The sequence below is a fragment of the Schistocerca americana genome, chromosome 3 (genome assembly GCF_021461395.2).
Source record: "Schistocerca americana isolate TAMUIC-IGC-003095 chromosome 3, iqSchAmer2.1, whole genome shotgun sequence".
Classification (NCBI taxonomy): domain Eukaryota; kingdom Metazoa; phylum Arthropoda; class Insecta; order Orthoptera; family Acrididae; genus Schistocerca; species Schistocerca americana.
The window spans coordinates 294,235,084-294,260,816 of record NC_060121.1 but is presented as its reverse complement, the minus strand read 5'-3'; the positions used below and the strand labels follow the sequence as shown (position 1 = coordinate 294,260,816).

The 25,733-nt window shown below is 36.5% G+C and overlaps 2 protein-coding genes across 2 annotated transcripts in view; both read left to right on the top strand.

Annotated features, from left to right (window-relative positions):
* LOC124606037 (tyrosine decarboxylase-like) overlaps positions 1–9,544 on the top strand; it is a gene marked incomplete at its 3' end in the record, with an annotated part of 215,061 nt that extends 205,517 nt beyond the window's left edge. The window contains exons 6-7 of the mRNA XM_047138001.1: positions 8,592–8,837; positions 9,029–9,544. Of these exons, the coding sequence (XP_046993957.1) occupies positions 8,592–8,837; positions 9,029–9,544 (762 nt within the window). The remainder of the gene's footprint in view (positions 1–8,591; positions 8,838–9,028) is intronic.
* LOC124607117 overlaps positions 9,512–25,733 on the top strand; it is a 56,511-nt gene continuing 40,289 nt past the window's right edge. Inside the window, exon 1 of the mRNA XM_047139319.1 lies at positions 9,512–9,568. Within this exon, the coding sequence (XP_046995275.1) occupies positions 9,554–9,568 (15 nt within the window). The 5' untranslated portion in view covers positions 9,512–9,553. The remainder of the gene's footprint in view (positions 9,569–25,733) is intronic.

Here is a 25,733-nt window from a genome sequence, read left to right as displayed (position 1 = left end):
TTAAACTCAAATGCTTCAGTAGATCAACAATGTGTTTCTTCCAATTCAGTTTACCATGAATGCAGACACACAGGAATTTTGAATACTCTGCCTTAACAACAACTGTTCAAGTCTATATTTATCAATGGTGCTGCCATTTACTGTACAGAACTGTATGTACCATGTTTTCTCAAAATTTAGTGAGAGTCCATTTGCAGAGAACCACTTAATTTCCTGAAAGATACTATTTACAATTTCCTCAGCTAATTATTATTTGTTGGGTGTGATTATTATACTTGTATCATCAGCAAAAATAACTAGCTTCTAGAATCATTAAAAGATAGCCTACTGTCAGTAGTGTGCAAAAACTAGTTTGAGGCAACTTAAACCTACCAAGCATAAACTGGGATGTGACTTGGATGCCTATGGATTCATTCTGGGGGAACAGGCAGACAGTCATACAAAATACTTCTGAACAAGTCTTCTGAAAACTGTCTTGAGCAGTTAGCTCAGCAACCCACACACAACAGAAATATCTTAGACCTCATAGCTATGAATAGGCTGGACCTTATTGACAGTGTCAGTATAGAAACAAAGATTAGCAACCATGATGTAATTATATCAACTATGGTTACAAAAGTTAATAAATCAGTCAAGAAGGCTAGGAGAGTGTTTGTGCTAGATAGAGCAGATAATCAGTTGTTAGCATGTCACTTGGAAAGTGAACTGATATCACTTAGTTCCAGTAAGCTGGATGTAGAGTAATTATGAGTGAAGTTTAAGAACATTGCAAATTGTGGTCTGGAGAGTTATGGATAAGGGATGGAAAAGACCCACCATGGTTTAATAACAAAATTCATATGATGCTGAGAAAGCAGATGCTGCTGCACTCACAAATCTAAAGAGAATGCACAAATAACAACAAGCAAAGGTTAGTAGAGCTTCTAGTGCCAGTAAAAGATCTATTCATGAAGCATACCCCAACTACCACCGTCATACCCTAGTAAAAGATCTAGCAGAGAACTTGAGAAAATTCATATGTAAAATTGTTAAGTGGGTCTAAGACTTCCATTCAGTTTGTTGTGGACCAGACTGGTGTGACATTTGAAGATAGCAAAACTAAAGATGAAGATTTAAATTTCACATTCAAGAAATCGTTCATACAGGAGAATCATGCAAATATACCATCTTTGATGTCAGACAAAGCCTTGTATGGGCAAAATAGTAATAAGCATAGCTGGCATAGAGAAGCAACTGAAAGATTTGAAAGCAAATGTATCACCATGTCCAGATGGAATCCCAAGAAGAGTACTCTATGGCACTGGCCCTTACCTATCTTGCATTTATTGTGAATCTGTCACCCAGCACAAAGTTCCAAGTGACAAAAAAAGTGCAGGTGACTCCTGTATATAAGAAGGGTAAAAGAATGGATCTACAAAATTACAAACCAATATCTCTAACTTTGGCATGCTGCAGAATCCTTGAACATATTCTCAGTTTCAACATAATAAACTTTCTTGAGACTGAGAAGCTTATGTCGATGAATAAGCATGATTTTAGAAAACACTGCTTGTGCAAAACTCAGCTTGTTCTTTTCTCACATGGTATACTGCGAACTATGGATGAAGGGCAACAGGCTGATTCCATATTTCTAGATTTCCAGAAAGCATTTGACATGGTGCCCATTGCAGGCTGTTAATGAAGATACAAGTAGGAGGAGTGAGCTCACAGGTATGTGAGTGGCTTGTAGACGTCTTAAGTAATAGAACCCACATGTTGTCCTTGATGGTGAGTGTTCATCAGAGACAAGGGTATAATCAGCAATGCCCCAGGGAGGTGTGGTAGGACTGCTGCTGTTCTCCATGTACATAAATGATTTGGTGACAAGTTGAGCAACAATCTGCAGTTTTTGCTGATGATGCTGTGGTGTATGGTGATGTATCAAAGTTGAGTGACTGTAGGAAGATACAAGACAACTTAGACAAAATTTCTAATTTGTGTGATGAATGGCAGCTAACTCTAAATGTGGAAAAATGTAAGTTAATGTGGATGTGTACGAAGAACAAACCTGTAATGTTTGGAAACAGTATTAGTAGTGTCCTGTTTAACACAGTGAAGTTATTTAAATATCTAGGCTAATGTGCAAAGTGATATGAAATGGAACGAACATGTGAGAATTATGATAGGTAAGGTGAATGGTCAACTTCAGTTTATTGGGAGAATTTTAGGAAAGTATGATTCACATGTAAAGGAGACCAGACATGGGACACTATTGTGACCTAGTTTTGATTACTACTTGAATGTTTGGTACCTGTACGAGGTCAGATTGAAGGAAGACATCGAAACAATTCAGAGGCATGCTGCTATATTCATTACCAGTAGGTTCACACAACATGTAAGTTTTTGGAAGGTGCTTCAGGCACTCAAATGAGAATACCTGCAAGGAACATGACATTCTTTTTGAGGAACACTATTGAGAAAATTTAGAGAATTGACATTTGAAGCTGACTGCTGAACGATTCTACTGCTGCCAATGTATATTCTGGTTAAGGACTGCGAAGATAAGGTATGAGAAATTAGGGCTCATTCAGAGGCATACAGACTGTCATTTTTCCCTCACTCTGTTTGCATGTGGAACAGGATAGGGAATGACAAGTAGAGGTACATTGTGACCTCCACCACATGCCATACAGTGGAGTGTGGCATATCTCTGTAGATGCAGATGCACCTTTGCATCTTCATGAATACAGAGTGGCAAGTCATTAATATATATTAAGAACAATGAGGGACCCAACACTGAAACCTGTGGAACATCATTCTTGATACCTCCCCAGTCAGAGCTGGTTTTTTGCATACTATCTGTACTGTTAATTTCAACCTTCTGCATTCTTCCAGTTAAATATGAATTAAACAATTTGTCAAAAGCCTTTCAGAGATCACAAAAAATCCCTGTGGATGATGTTTAGTTATTTAGAGCATTTAATATTTGCTCAGTGAAAGCGAAAGCATATATAGTATTTTCTGTGGAAAGGACATTCTGAAAACTGAATTGACATTTTGACAGTAGTTCACTTTTACAAATATGTGATGCTAGTCTTGAATATATTACTTTTTCAAGAATTTTGGATAAAGCTGTCAGAAGTGAGATTGGATAGTAGTTGTTAGCATCAGACCTATGCCATTTTATATGCAATGGTTTAACAATAGCATATTTCATTCTATTCAGAAAAGTACCCTGTTTCAGTAATTTACTTCATATGTGGCTGAGAATCCTACTTATCTGCTTCGAACAAGCTTTTAGAACTCTTTTGGAAATACCATCAGTTCCATGTAAGTTTTTACTTTTGAGTCAACGTATTATTTCCCTAATTTCAGTAGGCTAGATGGGTTGAAATTCAGTTTTATCAAAATGTATAGGTGTTCCCTCTTCCATATACAGCCCTGCATATTCTAATGAATGGCTGGATTTTACTGTCTCTACACATTTTAACACTTAGCGTATAAAAGAGGTACTCCCATGAGCTGCATTTCCCCTCCCCCACTTAAAGATTTTACTATCATCCTGGTCAATTTACCCTTTCCTATTGGGATGCAAGACATGACTTGTAAATTCCCACTTATCAATAGTACCATCAGGAACCAAACCAATGTCTGACAAGGCACGTGATCTAATTCCATATTGTCCCTCTTGGCAGAGCAGTTCAATTAGGGCTGATCATACTGCATCAAACCACGAACAAAGCCAACATTTGTATGGTTTGTTTCAGGTGCAGTTTTTATCAGGTCAGGCTCAATATCATAGACCTGATTCCTACCAATACTGTTTCCCACTCCACCCACTATCACAACATGATTCTGCTTTGTAAAACCCTTGCACAATGATCCTGTATTATCTGTCACCAGGCTAAGACAAGCACCGGGTTTGAAAAAGTTTATAACCTGGTAACTATTAGCTAATTTTTTCTGCAAGATCTGTTGCACACCTCTTCCATGGCTACTATGTAACAATGTATCATTTCTTATACTTTCTGCTTTTTTGAAACAGTTAGTTTCGTAGTGATACTCTGCTGAGTATTTACTTTCTGTAGGTACTGTATATTGTATTGAAGGAGAATTGTAAGGTATCTACAGCAGAACTCAAGTATGATGAACATCTGCAGTTGCCAGGTGAATTCTTTCTCTTGTCTGCCATGCCTGGAATTGTAGCAAACCTCAAGAAGAATATGGAAGAATTACAGCCAAACCTTACTTTGCACCAAGACAAACAAACCAAATTTGTTTTTGCATATCTGGCTATGATAAAACACAACTTTTTTCATCAAGGTCCATTCTGTAAACTTGTAGAGGCACCTTACCATGATCTCTATCCAGTCATACGGCATGGTTTCCAGACACTGCCTCTCCAGTTAGAAAGAGAAAAGAAAGGCATGTACATCAATCAATGTAATAGCATCAAGACATCGCTGCGTCACTGTCCTCCACCGAACCTTCCTATGAACATCCTCCATCCCCAGCAACCCAGCTGAGAGACAAGCACCACACCATACCATACATCATGAGGGTGGGGCTCAGCTGTGATTGTGTGACAGATTTAGCTAATAAAGAGTTTGCAGAATGGCAAATGTAAATGCAATTATACTATTCAAAGGGAATTTACAGGATGAACAAAGAAAGAAATTTACTAAGGGCTTATACTTAATGATAGAGTTACTTCTGCTCTGAACTATTATTAAAATAATATAAATCTTATTTTCTTTTCAATGGGTCAACAAACAAACCCATCAATTATACACAAAAATAAAAATCTATGAAAACAAAGCAAATCTGATATGGCATAATATTTGGCATGCAATGAATAAACTCTGTCAAGGCAAATGATGTTCAACTCCATGGTAATGGTAATTTCAAGACACATCATATTAGATTCAAATCATTGGCTAATAAGTTCAATAAATTCTTCCTAAAAGGTACAGAAAACAAACTATAAAATAATTAACAACTGTAAGAAAAACCATTAGATTTATTTAGAGATTGCTTACTCCATGAACAGACACAAGGTTTTGCAAGAAAAAATCACAAAAATTGCTAGGCCTCTAAAGAACAGTAACTCTTCACATTATGAAGTTGTAACCAAACTACTAAAAAATAGTGTTTATTGCAGAGTGACCCCATGAATTACCAATCAATCAGTCATTGTATCACGATGTACTTTCTCAAAGAGTGAGATACATAATAATAATGACCTATAAAGGAACTGGTTAGTGGTATATACTTTTAGTTTAGTACAGAACTTGACACATCCAATACAATGACAAACTGACCCAATAACATTCTTCACATAACACTAAATTTTAATTTTCATTTATGTTAAAACAGATGGTCAAGTATAATTTGTTTGTATTCAAATATGAAAACATTTAACAAAAATATGATTCAGAGAGAACAGTAATAAAAAAAAAAGTGTCAACATAGTTTATAATTTCAAAAAACATCAGTAATAATTATTAATATTATAACTATTACATTACTATTTCTCCAATTATTAGGTCTCTTATAACATATATAATGTATTATCAAAATTAGTAATTAGAGGGTAAATGTTCCTAAAATGACATATCGTAATGGAAAACTTCTACTGTGGGTACATTTTTTTAATTATAAACTTCATTTTTTGGAAGTTAACATTAAAGCTATTAGGTATGCAGTGATTTATGGAAGAAAACTATATTATATCCTGTGTGATTATTACATTGTACTATCTGGAAGTTTATACAATATCATGTCGTGAGAGTTGTTTGACAAAATGGCATATGTTTAGTGCTTTTAAAAATATTCAGTTTTATTTTCAAACATCACATGTAAACATCTCAAAAATATGGTTAATTAATTATAGGTAGGTTATTAAATGCTTATTGTTTGTGTGATTAAATTAAATGGGTATTTACCTGCCATGAATGTCTGCTTGCTGAATTGATTGCCAATTTCATTCCTCTTGGATAGCTCAGATGCCAATGGCCTTGCCACAGTGGTAACACCAGTTTCTGTCTGATCATCAAAGTTAATTGCTGTTCTGCTTGCTTAGCATTTGGATAGGTCACCACCCAGGTCTTCTGAGCACTGTTAGCAAGGAGGGTGCACACTGCCCTTGTGAGATTGTGGCGCCGATGGGGTCGACACCAGCATCAATCTATTTTCTTTGAACTAAGCTAAAGATTATCTTTGTGCAGTTCTGCCACATCAGTTCTTTGTAATCCTTTGATGTGTTTAGGTGAATAAATGAAATACTGCAAAATGGGAGTGTTGTTTGGTTTAACTGACCCGAACGTCCTTCTCAAGATCATTTGAGCACCTGCTTGACTGAGAAGTAGAGGCTCCTGTCACAAAAACTGACAAATGCAGGAAGAGCAGTGTGCTGACCCTGTGCCTCTCCATATTCTCATAGAGTGATGCCTATTGGCTGCAGAGAAGGAGAGAGAGAGAGAGAGAGAGGCTAACTCAGATATCAGGTTCCACAGCCTGGATTCAAGGTCTTTAATGTGATGTAATTGCTCAGTTTCTAGCTCTGTTGGAAGCATTTTCTGGACTCCATCTAACCATTATTGACTCCTAGAATGTGCTTGTTCTTGTCTTGTACTCTCCTTCTTAAAGCAGCTTGAGGAACTCTGAACATTTCTGAGGGAAACTTCCAGCCCATTTGCTTATTATTAAGAGCCTTCTACATGCTCACTGAACCTCCTGACTTGGCCATTACTGATTCTCTTATGATTTATAACCATTATTACTCAAATGATAACAATAATAATAATAATAATGAACTACATGTTATATTACAGTCAACAGAAATGAATGGAAAGATAGGAGTTACATCATTCCATATACAATGACAGTAATCATAAATACACAGTCCTAAATACCAAGAAATATTCTTAAAATGAATGTTAAGGAAGTGTTTACTCACCTTTGTGTGAAAAATATTATATATCAAATGATCCAGCTGTAATATGCGACACAAGAACAGTTGGCACAACTTCTAAGCCCAATGTACAAGGATTCTTCACATAATTACTGAATGTCTAACCAAATGGCTTTGCCATCTCTGGCATAACAGTGTCACCAGTACAAGAATATATCCTTGTGTCCTAAAGTGTTGCCTCTTGTCGTAGTAACAAGAAACATGAGGTACAGTATGTCATTTTATGAGACTATGAAGTCTATGCATAAAACAGGACTGATGCTGTCACAGAGTAACTACCATATGCACTAAAGATAAATGACAAATATCTGTAAAGTATAAAGCCTTTTCAGTCAAATGTGGCCTCTCTGGTTCTGCATAAAATCAGTTTGCTGTGACATTCATTTGTGTAAGAGCTGTTGACATTGTTGCTCAACTCTATGACAAAGTAATAAAAGCTCGTGCCATGACCAGGCAGGTGTAATCTACTGAAATGTAAGCCTAGGATGGCTTGCCATGAAGAGCAGTATCATTAGAGCAGGTGTGTAATATCATCAGCATACTTCTGTGCCATAGGGGTGCTACAGATGACAACCAAAGGGGTCCTGCTATGAAATAAAATGACACTCCTCGTTGTCAGGTCATATGGTGGGCAACAGTCAGACTGGTATCCCACTGCTGTCTGAGGAGTCTCCAGACATGTCTTTTCTGGTCATTGGGACTTAGTTCAAAGTGGTATTCATTAATGAAGAAAATTCTATTACAGGCAATAAAATTCTCGGCTATAGAAGTGTCTGACTGTTGTCTGCCATACGACCTGACAATGAGATTTGATGATCTTGGGTGCCATTTTGTTTTATAGCAAGACCTCTTTGGTGTCATCCACAGCCCAGTGGTACCATCCTGAGCTTACATCTCAGTGAGATACCCACCCACACAAACCAAGAGTTTCTACTGCTTGTCTTTGTGCTTGTCAAACCCTACCTTTGTCAGCAAGATTGCTGGATCTCTCTCCAATTGAGAATGTTTGGAGCATTAAGGGCAGGAATCTCTAAATCAGCTCATGATTTTGATGATCTAACATGCCAATTGCACAGACTTTGGAATGATGTTTGTCAGGAGGACATCCAGCAACTCTGTCAATCAATTCCAAGCTGAATAAATGTTTGTATAAGGGCCAGAGGTGGAAAGCTTTATTAACTTGCTCAGTCTCTGAAGCTCTTTCTCCTGAATAAATGATTATTTTTTCTGAAATTGTAATCTTTGTTTGTGTGCGCATGTACACCATATCCACTGATTTCCATCTTATTCAGATAATTCCTTCATGGTGCATCAGCTTTTTGTCTTAGAGTGTCTTTATCAGTGTTTCTATTAATACACTGTATCTTATATTTTCTGCCACACTGTCTTTCAAACAATGGCTATGCTACATAAAAATGTTTTAGTGGTTTTTCTTCCTTTGACTTGACTCTAAGGCTTCTGCTTGTGTATGTGTAAATAAAGCTCTGATTTCTAATCATGTGTGGAAAAAAATTGTTTCACAAACTATTGTTATTTTTCTCAGTGAAACAGAATGACAATTTGTCATAAGTAAACTTGTCAGTCACTTTCTGAGTTTTAGCACTTCCTATTTTGTTTCTGAATGCCATGTTTTGTGCAGGGGTCAGCAAGTGAAAATATCTTTGCTGCAATAATGGCAGCTCGTTACCAAGCCATTAAACTGTGTTTGGAAGATAAAGAAAATTATAATTTCAGTGATGAATGGGACGTACTGAAAAATCTAGTTTCGTACACATCAAAGGCAGCTCATTCATCTATAGAAAAAGGAGCAAAAATGGCTTGTTTAAGACTGCGTATTCTGGATGTTGATGAAAAATGTTCCTTGCGGGGTGATACATTACAGCAGGTCAGCAAATTTCATTAAGAAAAAAACAGATTGATTTGTATGTTACTGTAAAATTTACTGTTCCATTGTGTGGTTTCTCATTTGTTATGCTTAGATTATTATTTGAGGGAATAATGTCATACATATATATAATGCTTCTTTTCTTATTTGAGTTTAAAACATTTCTTTTCCTTTTTGATGTGTGTTTGCAGGCAATAGAAAAAGATCTGCAGCTTGGGCTTATTCCGTGCTGTGTGGTAGCAACACTAGGTTCAACAGGTGAAGCAGCATTTGATAACTTGAAGGAAATTGCTATGGTCTGCAGAAAATATCCTCTAATATGGTTGCATGTTGATGCTGCTTATGGAGGCAGTTCATTTGTTTGTAGAGAATTCAGATACTTGCTAAGTGGAATTGAAGATGCTCATTCAATTAATGTTAATCCAAATAAATGGTTTCTTGTGAATTTTGACTGTAACTGTATATGGTTAAAAGACTATCAACAATTTATTGAAGCACTTTCTGTGAATCCCCTTTACTTGGAACATGAATGGATGGATGAAACTGTTAATTTCCATGACTGGGGAACACCTCTCTCCCGTAGATTCCGTGTACTGAAATTGTGGTTTGTAATGCGAACCTATGGAATAAAAGGCTTGCAGCACTATATTAGGAGGCATTGCCATTTAGCATCATTGTTTGAATCGCTTGTCAGAAAAGACAGTCGATTTGAAGTAATGAATGATGTAAAGGTAGGTTAACTGTTAGTTCTTCAGATTTGTTATTAATTTTATTAAGTTAACATTATCTGTTTAATGCCCATCAGAGTAATATTTTCAACTTTCTTTTTATTTTCAAGGTAAATTAGGCACACCTTTAAAGCCATGCCTTCATAAAATAGTCAGTATGTTGTATCTCAGTAGTGGCACTAGTTTTCTTATACCACTGTAGTTACTAAATGTTTAACCAATTCTTCAAAATTACCTCCAGCACCTTTCTGTCAAAATTCTGGCCTCCCATCCACTTCTTCATTTCTCAAAATAGATGAAACTTCCTCCCCTCAGATCTAAATCTGTATTAGATAGCAGATTATTCAATACAGTCCATTCATATCTCAGCAAGAAATTTTCTAGCACCATTAAGTGTTATGATGATAAATGATGACTTTCCTATTCATAATAAATTAAATTTTACTGCTGATTTTGGTTTTAGCTTGTTTCTTTCATTCGTATTTTGCTATGAACTGTGCAAATGTCTTACAATAGTTTTGAGCCAAGATATTAGTATGAGAAATCAACTACTGTTGGAAGTGGGTAAAAGTGTACCTTTCATCAGTATTTCAGGAAAAGCTTAAAGTTAATATTCATTTGTGTTTGCTGTGGATTAACCTCCATAGAAAATGAAGAGCTTTCCAGTAAAAAGTTTTAGTGACAGCACTGCTTCCCTGCATTTAAACACAAATATCACCTCGTAATCTCAGATCATGGTAATTATGTAACTATCTTTGCAGTATTCATTCCTACTTTTTTATGCTACTAAGTGGCCAATTCTTTTCTGTTAAAAATCATCACAAATGATGAGACTTGGTGTTATCAATATGAACCCAACACAAAAAAACGATGTGCAGATCCAATGATGGGCCAATGCTCTGACAGGAGACTGATATTCAGTGCAGGGTGACATGTGAGTTGAGCAACATCCTGAAGAAGGACTTATCTGACAGTTTTACTTGGTTGCATGAATGTTCTGTGCATTTTACTCAAGTGGGGGCAGATAAAGTAAAACACCCGAAGCAAAGAACCACCATCTTAACTTTTCTCAATCTTTTATTAATCCACTCTCAAAATTTTATGGATTGAATGTGACGTAAATGAAAGCTAACAACTTCAGGCCATTGGGAATTTTCTTTGGTCACTACCATATTTTGTACTAAAATAGTACTGTAGCACAGAAGTGGCCACTTTTGAATGTTGTGATTTGTTTCATTTTGTTATGTTCTATTTATTTGTGCTAGAATGTTCGAAGAAACAATTCCCGTTCTAACAAAGGCATCTTTAGTGCTACCAATTACATGTCTCTCTATATTTTTTGCAATCTTTGCTATATGAAAATTATAAATGTACCATAGTTAATTACACCAGTGCCCAAAATTAAAGCAACAAGCTGCTGTTTCCCCTTCCTGTTACTAATTCATGATATAATCTTATAAACTGTCAACAGATGTCATCACAATAATGTTCCACACAGAAGATGGCATTGCGATCAACAGACAACCGTACCAGAAATGGCATCAGGGCATCTATCAAATGGGGTAGTGTTTGCAGGGTAGTCCCATATCCACAATCACTGTGTACACAGTCACAGATGGTGTAGTATGACACAGAGAAGACGCGTACAGACTCTCTGCTACGGAGGGCCATAGGAATAATGGAAGCAGGAGAGTGGCAAACTGATGTGGCCTGATGGCTTAATGTGAATTGTTCTGTTGTTTCTTGGATGAGGTGTCAGTTTATAGAGACCAAAACTGTATTCTGAGCAGGGCTGAACATGTATGCCATTAGAAAGAGTGGACTGTTATTTGGCTGCAAGGGCATGACAGTACTGCCTCAGTACTGCACTGCAACTGGCATCTGACCTTCCAGCATTCCCTGGACATGTTGTATTGAGGCAAACAGTGTACAGAAAGCTTCAGCAGAGTGGCCTTTATTGTTCGAGACCTGCTGTCTATTTACCTCTGGTGTTTCTTCACAGAGAGGAACTTCTAGAGTCAAGCCATCAACATGACACCTGTATGGTCAAATGGTGGGCCAATGTTCTTTTCACAGGTAAGTCCCAGTTTGGTCTGGAGAGTGATTCTTGATAGATTCACATCTGGAGGGCACATGGATCATAATTTTGAGACCCATACACTGTGGAAAGAGACCAGTATTGAGAAGGATCCCTAATGGTGAGGTCAGGGATTATGTTGACCACTCTAACATCTCTTTACGAAGTTGTACGGGTGAATCAGCAAAATTAAACATCTGTCAGGTACTGTGAGGAAATCTTGGGATCTCAAGTATGGTTGTTGCAAATTGTTATGCGCCCAGACTTCATATTGATGGACGATAATGCTCTACCTCAAGAGCATGGGTGGTTGATGTTTTTTTGGAAATGGAAAATGTTGCACATTGCACACATGGCATGGCCTGCTCACTCTACTGATTTGAATCCCATACAGCATATCTGGAATGTGCAAGGGTGATGGGTTGCATCATGTCAGCATCCACCAACCACTCTCCAAGACTTGTGAGTAGCTCTGTGGGAAGAATGGGCATTATTGCCTCACAGGCCTGTATTGGTGCCAGAGGTGATCACACCTCATACTGAGCATATTAACCAGTTGTCAGAATGTGTGTGCAAATCCGTTAAGATTTTTGTCTACCATTATGCATGTTACAGTTGATTATTTTCTGTATTATTTACACTGTTTCTACTTCACTGTCGCCAGTTTATATAGTTTTGTGGCAAAATAAAGGCAACTTTGTAAAATTTCCATTTGTTGCTTTAATTTTGGACACCAGTGTATATCTATCTGAAGCAGAATAACTTACTGTACATGACTTGATTCCTCCTGGCATTATTTTCTTTGATTGGCAAAAATAGTGCATTGTTCACCTATTTTTGACATCTTTCCAGCCAACACACTGTTCAACCCAAAGAGTAACATCAGTAGAATAATGCTGATCAGCTAACTGCAATAAAGGGCAGCCTTTGAGTGAACAGTTATATCTGAGAACTAGCTTAATATCTATTGGCTATGGAGGAAGATGAGCAAGCAGCTTTCTTGGAGTGTGAGTGAGACCTTAGTTGGAGTGAAACATGTCAAATGGGTCTCTGATTTAATCATAATTAAACTGATAAGTTGACATGATACCTCTCCTTTTGGAGAAATAATGTAAAGTGAAAGACATAATGTTAAAACTGTTTCCATTCTCTTTGCATCAGTGTCACTAAAAAGGAGACCTGCTTGGCATAGATTTCATTTTTTTCCAAAATGGAAATGGCAACATGTCAAATTTTTGCATTTTTTCTGGTAATTAAAAATACCAGAGAAAAGATATGGGACCTAGGAATATAACCATTTTCCATTTTCCAACAAATTTGGTGTTCACATTTCAAATAAAACTTTTAGTTATGAATGAATTATGTTGAACCAATTGAAAGAGCAGTGTTCTGCTCATACATGAAATACTGGAACAGTTACACAAGCAACCAAAAAGAAACAAGCTAGCTGTGAACTGCATATTTCCACATGTGCCAGTTTTATTTTCCATTTATGCGATTATGAAACAGGTTTTTCCATTTCTCATACTTCCTGTAGGACGTCCTTTTACTGTAGAAGGGAATTCATGAAGGAGGGTAAAGGGCATTTGTCATAGGTTTGAAGTTAACAAAATCTCCTTAAATTAGATAAACTTTCCCAATATGTGTGTTCTCCCTATCTCTATTTCTAAAAAAATCTTTCTCTTTAATTTTTTAATCTTATATCTCTCAGCTCTCTTTATCACATCCTGTGACATTACTTCAAGAATGCACTGTTTTCATTATTAACTGTATGCATATGTAATTTGCCTCTTAATCTGTTCTTTTGAAGAAATTTTAAGATGCTTGTAATTTTTTTCTCTTTTGTTATTTAATGTGCTATTTACCATCTTAAATGATGAAATGTAGTATCTCAATCAAAGGAATATTAAATCATGGAAACTAGTAAATTATGAGACAGAATTGTTGCTTTCCTTCAGGAGACAAAATGTCTAGCAAACTTATGAAGACATGTAAAATTGGTACATGTCTTAGCTTTTGAAACTAATAGTTCATTCCTCTGGAAGAGGCGAGGTATAGATTCAAGAGGGCCAAAAAAGAGTGGCAGGTCATTTAGGCACCAGAATGTGGGAAATGTTGGGATGATGAGGATGAGGATGAGGGTGGACAGAAGTGAGGGGGAGGTTGAAATGCAGCGAAATGGAATAACTCCAATTTTTATAATTATACTCTTTCCTCACTTATTTTTTTCCTTTTTCTTTTATACTTGCAGTGACGATACCACACTTCCTTAAAATATCAGTATTCCTATCGAAGCTATCTTTCATTAAAATTTGTAATGCACAGCTTTATTTGAGCTCTACAAATTCCAATAATATATCTAGCTTATCAGTAAATGCTTAAGAGAAATTTCTAATTTACTGTGTTCAGGAACCATGTGATCATAAAAATATCATGACCTAATGACTGCTTATTTCCACAATTCATTTGAAAGCCCTAATTTCCCTGTTTCAAATAAATGGTTTACTTTTCCATAAAAGTTATTAACTAGAAAGTAATTTGTAATACTTTCATTAATTTGGCTTTAAGCATGTTTAATTCCAAGAACTAATGTCATAATTATGCTGCACTATTTTTTTGTGAACTAGGAAATACTTTTGGTTGTAGGAATAATGTGTTAATCTAGGAATCAAGCAAATTAGGAAAATTCATAATTTCTCATGAATATTGGCATATCCCCACACACGTGTATGGTATAAACAATATAGTACATCCCGCATTCTCAATTTTCTAGTTATCCACCCAAATTGCTCTTTGGCTCATTGTGATTCCATCACCACCACCTGTTTTCCATCTTAAATCAAAATGTATTTACAAATTTCACTAGTCAGTGTCTGTTATCTAAACTGTTGACATCTCTAAGACAGACAATACCATCATAAATATCTTTGCAAAAGTTCTTTAAGTCAGTCCATATCCAGTTATCAACTGGTTAACATCTGATGATCACTGCAAGTAAGAATCTATTATTAATTTGTGCTGTAACCAGTTTGTCTGTTCATCTTCACAAAGTATGTACATGAACTGTGTCAGCCAGTCTCCAATTGATATTCATGTTTTTACCTTCTTATTGTTAAATTTTTGCATGACTCTCTCTGAGAACTATCAACACTTGATGGTCTTCTTTTAACCCTTTCACAGGTTGTGGGGGATACATTTTGGACTAAATATATTTCTTTACAGCATTTAAGGGAATATGCGTTACCACTTCTGTACACTTCTGGCATCTAGGGTAAGGTGTCCATTCGTTCCGTTTTTCCTGGGACAGTCCCATTTTTTGCCAAAATGTCTCGCTGTCCCGAAAGTTTTTTTGGGGACGGTCAAATGTCCCATTTTTTTATGATTCTGCTTGGCTAGAGTATTTTACTCTACTGGTTGTTTGACTTGCTATTAACTGCACAATTATTTACGCTAGGAAGCATGTGATGACTTTCAGCATACCCCAAACATGTACCGAACTGTCAAAAATCGCAAGTAATTTTAAACACACTATAGGTTACGCATAACAACGAAGTTTCTTCTCTTCTAAATCAATCCACTGAATCCATCGGTTCTAGGCGCTACAGTCCGGAACCGCGTGACCGCTACGGTCGCAGGTTCGAATCCTGCCTCGGCATGGATGTGTGTGATGTCTTAGGTTAGTTAGGTTTAAGTAGTTCTAAGTTCTAGGGGACTGATGACCTTTGAAGTTAAGTCCCATAGTGCTCAGAGCCATTTTTGAATCCGTCCTTTCGGTCCAGAGATACTCTACACCACTGATACTTGCTCTCTGGCTTTCGTCACCACACTGTTAATGTTTTGCACTGTGCAATCACTGTTTCATTATGCCAAAATGAAACTGTAATTTTAACAGAAATATAAAAAGCGAGTTTCCTTTTATCACTGGTAGTGGAGAAACTGTAGACTGTATGTTGTGCAGATCAAAATTTGCTATTGGTCATGGTGGAAGGTCTGACACTGTGAATCACATTAAGATGAGGAAACATCGCATGAGTGATTAAACGAAAAGAGCAAATAAATGCGTGAGTGACTACTATGTAAACTTAAAATCAGTAACAGAAATGGATAGGCAGTTGGCAGCAAAAAAAGCTACATTCGCATACCACAGTGCAATGCATAACCATAGCTTTAAGTCAATGGACTGTACTACAGTAGTTATTAAAAAACTTTTCAATCCTAAATTCACATGTGGACATACAAAACGTAATGCAATCATTTCAAATGTTATTGCACCATATGCAGCTCAGCAGGTTTTAAATGAACTGAGAAGTGTTCAATTCATTTCTGTAATGACTGATACATCGAATCATCTGGATTTGAAGTTGGTTCCTCTCCTTATCAGGTATTTTCACCCTGAAAATGGCATCACGGTGAAAGTGCTCGAATTGGTTAATTTAGCTGGAGAAACTTCAGATTTACTTCAGAATTATGTGCTGGAGGTTTTAAAGAAATATGATCTTGAGGAAAAGGTGATTTCAGTTTCTGCAGACAACACTAACACCAATTCTGTCGGTAAGCAGAGGAAAGGGAAAAACAATTTGTTCTATAAACTGCAACAGAACACAGTGAATAATATAGTAGGTGTTGGATGTCCAGCAGATGTGGTGCACAATTCCTTACAAACTGGCTCAGATTGCCTACCCATCGACTGCCAATTAATTGTAAGCAAAATCTACCAGCATTTCCACATATATACAGTAAGAGTTCGACGCGCAGGTCGCCGAAGTGGCGTCAAATCGAAAGACCTGCACCAGGCAAACGGTCTACCCGACGGGAGGCCCTAGCCAGACGACATTTCATTTCATTTACAGTAAGAGTTGAAGCTCTGAAGTCATTCTGTAAGTTTACTGAAACTGAATGCAAAACTGTACTTGGGCACAGCAAGACAAGGTGGCTATCTCTGCTACCAGCATTGGAAAGAATTGTAGAGATACTTCCTGGTTTGAAATCGTATTTCATTTCCCTTGATAAGTGTCCTGTTACCCTTAAACAATTCTTTGATAACCCTCCCTCTATTGTTCTTCTACATTTTCTTGTTAGCCAGATAAAACCTTTCTCCAAAACAATTAAATGTATTGAGAAACAAGAAATCACAATAGTGGAAGTTTATCAAGAAATAAACAAATTATTGGCCAAATTACAATGTAGAAAATCTGAAAGATTTCTCACATCCTTTGTGTATGAGTCTCTAAGAAAGCTGGAAGAAGAGAGTGAAATTACTGTAGAACAATTTCATACTTATGCTGACATCTTCCATTGAGTATATTAAAGAATGGTGTTTACCATTTCTCACATCTTTTAAAGCATTTGGCTGGGTTAATACTGTAAAGGAACAGCTACAGTGGAAGTATATTCAGGACTGTTGTGTTTTTGTTAAAAGTATTGTATCAAATTTTCCTGTTGATGAAGACGAATTGTTCGATGAATTTTCATGGGCACATAACTTCATAAAAAGTGAAGAAGGAGACAAAGAAAGTGTTAGTGCAACGTGGTGTAAAATATTTGCTTATTTCAAAAGTAAAAACATTAACATGAAAAACATGATTCGTTTGGTGAAGTTTTGTCTGGCAATTCCTGGGTCAAATGCTGCTGTGGAACGTGTTTTTTCGTTAGTGAACTCTTTGTGGTCATATGAAAAAAACAGAATGCAACTTGAAACAGTGAGGGCCTTTCTCATTGTCAAAACACATTTAATGGTGTATCGTGTACTGACTTTTATGATACAATTTCAAACGAAAATTCACTTTTTGATAAAGTACATAAAAGTGAAAAGTACAGTGATAGTGTGGCAGAATAATTGAAAAAAGTGATTTGGGATCATCTGAGTGCACGTTGTAAAGGTAAACTTGTATGTGTATTAAATTTAGTCAATACAATATTTATGTCCCATTTTTTTCTTCATTGTCCCAGGTTTTTCTGTAATTTATTTTAAATGTCCCCTTTTTCAATGAAAATGAAATGGACACCCTAATCTAGGGGCAGTCTGCTGCACCAGCTTTAGTTTCTGTTTGTTTTGAAATATTGCCTTCAGGCCTGTAGGAAGTATGTAAGTGTGGCAGAATAATTGAAAAAAGTGATTTGGGATCATCTGAGTGCACGTTGTAAAGGTAAACTTGTATGTGTATTAAATTTAGTCAATACAATATTTATGTCCCATTTTTTTCTTCATTGTCCCAGGTTTTTCTGTAATTTATTTTAAATGTCCCCTTTTTCAATGAAAATGAAATGGACACCCTAATCTAGGGGCAGTCTGCTGCACCAGCTTTAGTTTCTGTTTGTTTTGAAATATTGCCTTCAGGCCTGTAGGAAGTATGTATCCCACTAAACAATGGTGTTTGACTGGTTATTGGGAAGTATTGTTACCACCAAAGTACTTTCTGGCAGGGGCTTGGGAAGTATAGTTACACAATATTAATCTGTCATTTGTGGTCCTTGGAAAGCATACTCACCACCATATTAGGGCATCCCAAAGCTCTTAGGAATGCATCTTACCATCTCTATCTATGCCTGACTTCTTGTGGTAGTACAAAAACTGCTACAGCAATCAGCTTCTGATTGTCATGGGATCACTACTATCGTCAGAACACTTTGCTTCACTTCTGCAATATACATTATTTTGGCCTGTATCAACTCATACCTTTACTGGGTGATAAAGTTTCAAGGACTGTTTCCACATTGTGGTAAGTAAACTTTAACATTGCTAATAATTATTTTTGAATAAAGTAAAAGAAAATGCCTACATAAAACGAAAACAGAAAACACTGTTCATTATTTTTTTATGTGTAATGGCAGCACATAACAGCTCACAAAAGGGAAGTGGGAAATACATTCACCCCAATAGTGCTAATACCTCACAATGGTTCCATGGTGATATATTTACCAATATAGTTTTTGGTCATAAATCACAAAAATAAAATTCAGTTTATCACACTTCTAATAGGATAGCAAAAAAACTATCTTTGCTAAGTTACTAGAAAAAATGCACCATGGAAAGGGTTAGATTGTTGTTTATGGAGATTTGTTATTGTAGAGATTTGGGAGCTAAAGTTTTTTATGGAAATGTTCCTTAAACATAGTGCCACTGTTAAAAGTTTGTCATCTGTATTTGTTAGCCTGTATTGTGTAAACTATGCATGAATTTAATAGATGAAGTTGAGCATCATATTGTGTAAAGGAATCAATACGTGTGGAATTATTTCAAGTTTATCTCAATATAGTTGCATCATTCACTGAACGATCAGATTACAAATCCTTCCAGTTACAGTGTCAAGATTTTAGGACTACCTAGGAACTAATGTTAGAGTCAGGGTAGTAAATTCTGATACAGTGACTTTCTGTGTGAGACTCAGTACAGTCAATCACAATGCAAGCGGTAGGAACATTTTAAGGACTTCTGAAGTGTATATTCATAAATAACTCAAACTGTTACTACTGAAATTTAAAACAGTGTATGTAATAAAAGAGACATATGAAAATAAGGATGGTGCTATGTTTGGAACCAACCAATGGGAAATAACAAAATGGCAGCCATATTGGATGGACTGCAGTCCGATGTTCTGGACATAACATGAGAGAGGGGGTGTGTTTGAGAACAGGGAGCAAAGACTAGGAGTTGATGACAAAAAAGATATGGTAGTTAAAAGTGATCTTCCTGATGATAGTGGGACAAAATGAGAACAATCTACCTTTTATCACAAATTAAATTCCAGTCAGGTTATTGATAAAATGTCAAATGCATCACCTACATAGTAGTAATAGTAGTAGTAGTAGTAGTAGTAACTTTATTCATCTGTAGATCTCTTTTTACAAGGACATAGGACGTGTCAAATACTATGACATTAGCAATGTGAAAACTGATGTAGGAATGTTGAGTGAAGTTAAATAGCATCAATCGCACAATTGGGAGGACATTTAGGATACAGACCCTTAAATATTAACAATGATTGGCTATTTAATCCACTGAGTAACATGAGTGAAATATATCTACATCTACTTGGGTACCCTACAAATCACACTTAAGGGCCTGGCAGAGAGTTCACTGAACCACCTTCACAATAATTGTCTATTACCCCACTCTTGAACAGCATGTAGAAACAACAAACACCTATATCTTTCCACACAAGATCTGATTTGCCTTACTGTATTATGATGACCATTTCTCCCTATGTTGGCCAGCATCAGCAAAATATTTTTGCATTTGGAGAACAAAGTTGGTGATTGAAATTTAGTGAGGAGATTCCAATGCAACAAGAAACACCTTTGTTTTAATGATGTCACGCCAAATCCTGTATTATGTCCATGACATTGTCTCCACTGTTTCTTGATAATACAAAACATGCTAACCTTCTTTAAACTTTCTTGATGTACGCTGTTAATCCTATTTGTTAAGGATCCCACACTGTACAGCAGTACTCCAACAGAGGATAGAGAAGGGTAGTGTAGGCAGTTTCCTTAGCAGATCTACTGCATCTTCCAAGTATTCTGTCAATAAAACACAATTTCAGTTCACCTTCTCCATGACATTTTATGTGTATTCTTTCTAATTTAAGTTCTTCATAATTGTAATTCCTGGGTATTTAGCTGAATTTATGGTCTTTAGATTTGATTGATTTATCCTGTAAATAAAGTTTAATGGATACCTTTCAGCACTCATGTGGCTGACCTCATACTTTTCATTATTTAGGGTCAATTGCTTGCTCCATATAAGGTATCTTTTCTAAACCATTTTGCAATTTATTTTGATCTTCTGGCGACTTTACTAAGTGATAAACGGCAGCATCATGTGCAAACAACCTGACAGCTGCTCAGATTGACTCCTAAATCACTTATATAGATAAAAATTGAACCTAATGGCTGTAAATTCAATGAAAGGAATTACATTTACAAATAACTTAAATTGGAAAGAACACACAGAAAATGTTGTGGGGAGGCAAACCAAGTACTGCATTTTTTTGGCAGAAAACTTAGAAGATGCAATAGATCTACTAAAGAAACTGCCTACACTATGCTTGTATATCCACTTTTGGAGTACTGATAGGATTAACAAAGTACACCAGGAAAGTTCAAAGAAGAGCAGCATGTTTCATATTATCAAGAAATAGGGGACAGAGTGTCAAGGACATGATGTAGGATTTGGGGTGGACATCATTAAAACAAAGGCGTTTCTTGTTGCAGGGAGATCTTCTCACTGCAGTTTCAATCAACGACTTTCTCCTCCTAATGTGAAAATGTGTTATTGATGCTGACCAACACAGGGAGAAACAATCATTGTAATAAAATAAGGAAAATCAGAGTTTGCACAGAAAGATATAGGGGCTCATTTTTTGTGTGGTGTTAGGGAGTGGAATAACAGAGAATAACACCAGACATAGAGTTGTTCACCAGAACCCTTGAAAATTTAAGCTCTACAAAACTTCTTGGAATATGGATCCAAGAAGATACAAGATGAATCCAACATGCAGAATAAATTACAAAAAATTGAATACCATTTGTTATACTATTCAGAATTCTTTCTGGTTACACATCGAAAGACATGCTAAAAATGTATACTTCACCCAGGCAGAATCTTTACTGTGATATGGCATAATCTTTTGGGAAAATGCACCTGCTAGCAGAAGTTGTTTTATATGCAAAAAGAGAAATGTAAGAGCCATAGAAAATGCTGCCGCAAGAAGCTCATGGAAGTCCTTATTTAAGAAACTTTGCAACCTTCCACTACCATATCTATATATCTTACAAGTAATAATATTTGTTAGGGAAACCTTACAAAATAACCAGTCTTGTATTGACTAACCAGAGTATCCACCTGTACAACACAAGGAGAAAGCAGGACATACATCAGGGGCGGGGAGGAATCCTGCACGTGTTCAGTGCACTTCCACATGTGCAGTTAACAGGTGCTCTGCATGCACACAGGGGCAAGCTGGCCACCCACTTCTCTCCCCTCCCCACCATACCGTCTCTCCGCTCCTCCCTCTGCAACATGTTTTGTTCCCTAGATTGCTCTATTGAATGAAGGAATAAGGTTAGTAGGAGTGCTTGAAAGAAATCATGGTTTGAAAGAGTACCTATTACCTACAATATGTTCTAAGTATGGAAAGATATTTTTTGCAATTCAGTTCTCACACAGTACACAGAGTTGGGAAATGCACTGCATTCCCTGATGAGAGCTGTCATTCCCACAGCTCAAGCTTGCTAATGAAAGCTTGCACCTTTTCAGCCATTTCACAAATGAGCTGATTTCCTCCTTGCAAACTTGTGTTCAGTGCATTCGTGTGTCTGGTAATGTCCACTAAAAATGAAAGGTTGGCATCCCACTCTGGATTATCTAACTTGGGGTCATATCTTCCTTTGTCCTTTAAAAACTGATTTATTGGTATTCTCAGCTCAAAAAAATCTTTTGAGTACTTTACCGTGGCTAAACCAGCTGGCTTCACTGTGGTGTGGTATGTCACCGTACTCTTCCCCAATTTTGGCTAAATATGTGTGAAACTGTCTGTGTGTAAGCCCATGGGATCTCAAATAATTAACTGCTCAAATAACCACTTGCATGACATCCCCCAGTTTTGCTGCTTTTTGCAGAGAGTACTTCTTGACACAAAATGCAGCAGATGCTGTACAATGAGTCTTCTGTACGCTGTAGCTTTTTTTTTTTCTTTTTTTAGTAATCCAAAATATCTCATTAGTTCCCTTTTCGCTGCAGGTGCTCCATCTGTTGTCACTGCCACCAAATGTCAGCTGAATCGACAGTTTCTTCAAAGGCTTTTAGGATGTCTGCACCAGTGGTCGTGCTTTTTAAAGATATCATATCTAAAAAATCCTCTGTGATGTGCAGAGCAGTGTCCATGTCATGGACATAAATCACTAATTGCATGGTGTCTGAAATACCTGTGGACTCATCAAGTGTGATGGAAAATGCAGTAAACTCCTGCACTGTGCTCTTTAATTGACAGTAAACGTAACCTGCCATGGCACTTTACAACAGCTTACAGTCAGCCGAGAAAGAGAGACAGCTCAAAACTGATTTGATTCAGTGGACAAAGTAAATCAGCAGTGTCATTGATGCACAGCAAATGGTTTTCCAGCTCTTGCTATATTAAGTGCAATCTTATAACTTGCACGTACCATGGGACATCATTGTTGTCATCCTGAAAAACTGAAAACAGTGCTCCATAATATGTTAAATCAGTTAGATGAGAGACATGACAAAAGAAAGTTGCAGATCTCTCATGACAACAGCAACTTATGTCAGATTCATCTCACATCGTCAGATTGCTCTTCTTAAGCTCAGTCAATTTCCCCATCTGCTCAGAATTTGACATTAAATTGTACTCGTCCTTGTGAAATTTATTATAATGGCGTTCAATACTAAACTTCCACTGATGAGTGAGAATACTGCCACATATTAAACATTTTGAATTTTCATGTTTTTGCACAAAGAAAAAATGATTCTCTCATTCCCTTTTAAAAGATAGCAAATCTCCACTTCTCAATTTCCTTGGCTCACTTTGCATTTTCTGGTTCTTGAAATACAACATTCACTACGTAGTGGTCACTTCACATCAATGTCTGCAGCTTTAGCCTGGTACTACACTGCTGCAACATGCTGGCTGTTGCCATTGCCCTGGTCGACGATTGCATGCCAGCAGCACATGTGCTTCACTGTGCACTCATGAGCTGAGTGCAATGTTTGCCCACCCCTGATATAGGTGTTCAACATGCATACACAATACTAAAACAGAATGGACCACTGCAAACAGGAAACAAACTGTACAATGAGCTACCTAATAACATTGAAACAATAAAAGACACTTCAAAATTAAAAACTACTGATTATAAATATTTATTGCAAAAGTGTTGTTACAGTACAGATGAATATTTTGAAATATAAAACTTTGTCCTGTCCATGTTCTGTACTTTGTATGTAGACCCAAACATCTTGATACAGAAGTTGTCAACTTTACTGTTTTACTTTAGAAATGGATATTTGAATGTACATAATACTTTCGAATTTCCATGTTATTTGCTTATATGTTTCTTTCCCTTAATAATGTGAACGTATTTAGAAATAATGTGCAATTCTGAATTTTTCACAAGATATCCACCTATACACTTTTCTGTTTCTTGTTACTACACATGTATTATATGTACATTTGTATCATTATAAGATCACTGTCATAATCGTTTTAACCCTTGAGCAGACATGCTGGCACGCAAAGTGTGCCAAATTTATATAATCAGCATATCCAACATGTTGGCAACAACGGAGACCTTTGAAACCCAATGTATTCCTTCATTATTGTTCTGATGACTGTTAGTGCAGTGCAGTAATTGTTGATGCTAAGTAATTTGTTAAACAGAGAATTTAATGTAATGCTGTCACTTTTGTCGCACTCAGTGCACTGTGCAACTGGCCGTGTAAGTACTTTTTTACACCTTTGAACATAGTGGTTATTTTACTAACAACATTTCTATGGCCTATGTTCAATATAAATTTTTATTTTAGAGCAAGAAACCATTCAACTAACGAGGAACTCAAATGGCTATTGAATGAAGATCCAGATTTTACAATAGGTGTAGACACTATATCAGATGATGTGAGGAAGTGGAGGTAATTACTCATAGTGACCATGACTCTGACAGTGAACAAGAGTATGAGTCAGATGAAAATGAAGACAATAATTGTCAATCAGGTTCTATTGGTGATTTGTTTGTTGGAAGGGACAAAACTTCTAAATGGAGGAAAAGTCCTAGCTCTGCCACAACAAAGCAAGAAGGAAAAATATTGTAAACATTTTTCCTAAACCCAAGGCTATTTCCAGAGATGTAACAACCAAGATTTCTGAATTCCTCAAGATAATTGACATGGAAATGATCTATACTATTGTGAAATATACAAACAAATATATTTAGCTCAGACCAGAATTTTCTGATTATCAGAGAGAAAGAGACCAAAAAGAAACAACGAGTAGTGAAATACTTGCACTCCATGGGTTACTTTATCTCTTAGAAATGAAGAAAGTTAACCACACAAATGTAATGGAACTGTGGAATACTGATGGATCAGGAATTGAAATTGAAAGAGCTGTGATGAGCTTCATTCAGTTTCTGTTCTTGTTGCAGTGTATTCGTTTCTATGATAAAAGCACAACAGAAGAGAGGAGAAGATCTGATAAGTTGGCCACAGTACATTCATTTCTGGATGAGTTTGTAACCAAACGCAAAAATACGTACAGCATTGGTGAGTTTGTAGCCATTGATGAGAAATTTAAAGCTTTTTGTTGTCCTTGAGGATTTGTGCGATACATCCCCAACAAACCTGCTGAATATGGCATTAAGATATTTGCACTTTGTGATGTGAAAGCATTTTTTTTTTTTTTAGCAACCTGGAGGTATATTGTGGAAAGTAGCCCTAAGGGCCTTAAGCAGTCTCAAATTCAACATCAGAAATAGTTCACAGACTTATGAGTCATATAGAGGGATCCAATAGGAATATAACTCTGGACAGTTGGTATACAAGTTGCCCCTTGGCTATGTCACTATTAGGTAAAAGGCTTATGTATTGGGACACTCAGAAAGAATAAATAAGAAAGTGGCTTGGAATTCCTGCCTTAGAAAAATCGAGTGCCTGGTTTATCTCTCTTTGAATATAAAAATGATTTGATATTGGTTTCATACGTACTGAAGAAGAACAAGATTGTTTTGTTGTTGTCAACTATGCATGATTCAGGTACTATCGATGAAGATTCTCGAAAGTCAGAGATTGCATGAGATTACACTGCCGCTAAGGGTGGCATTGATACAGTTGACCATATGTGTGGTACACATTCCATGGCTTGTATAATGAGAAGGTGGCCTTTGGTAATCTTTTTCATTGTACTGTAGATAGGTGGTCTCAACCCCCAAATACTTTTTTACTCAGATGGACTAAATCAAAAGATTCCAAGAAGAGTATTTCTGAAGAACCTGGCTTATGAACTCATGAAGCCACATCTAATAGAAAGAGCTAAAATTCAGAGCTTTCCCAATGACATATTGCTGTCCCTTCAAAGG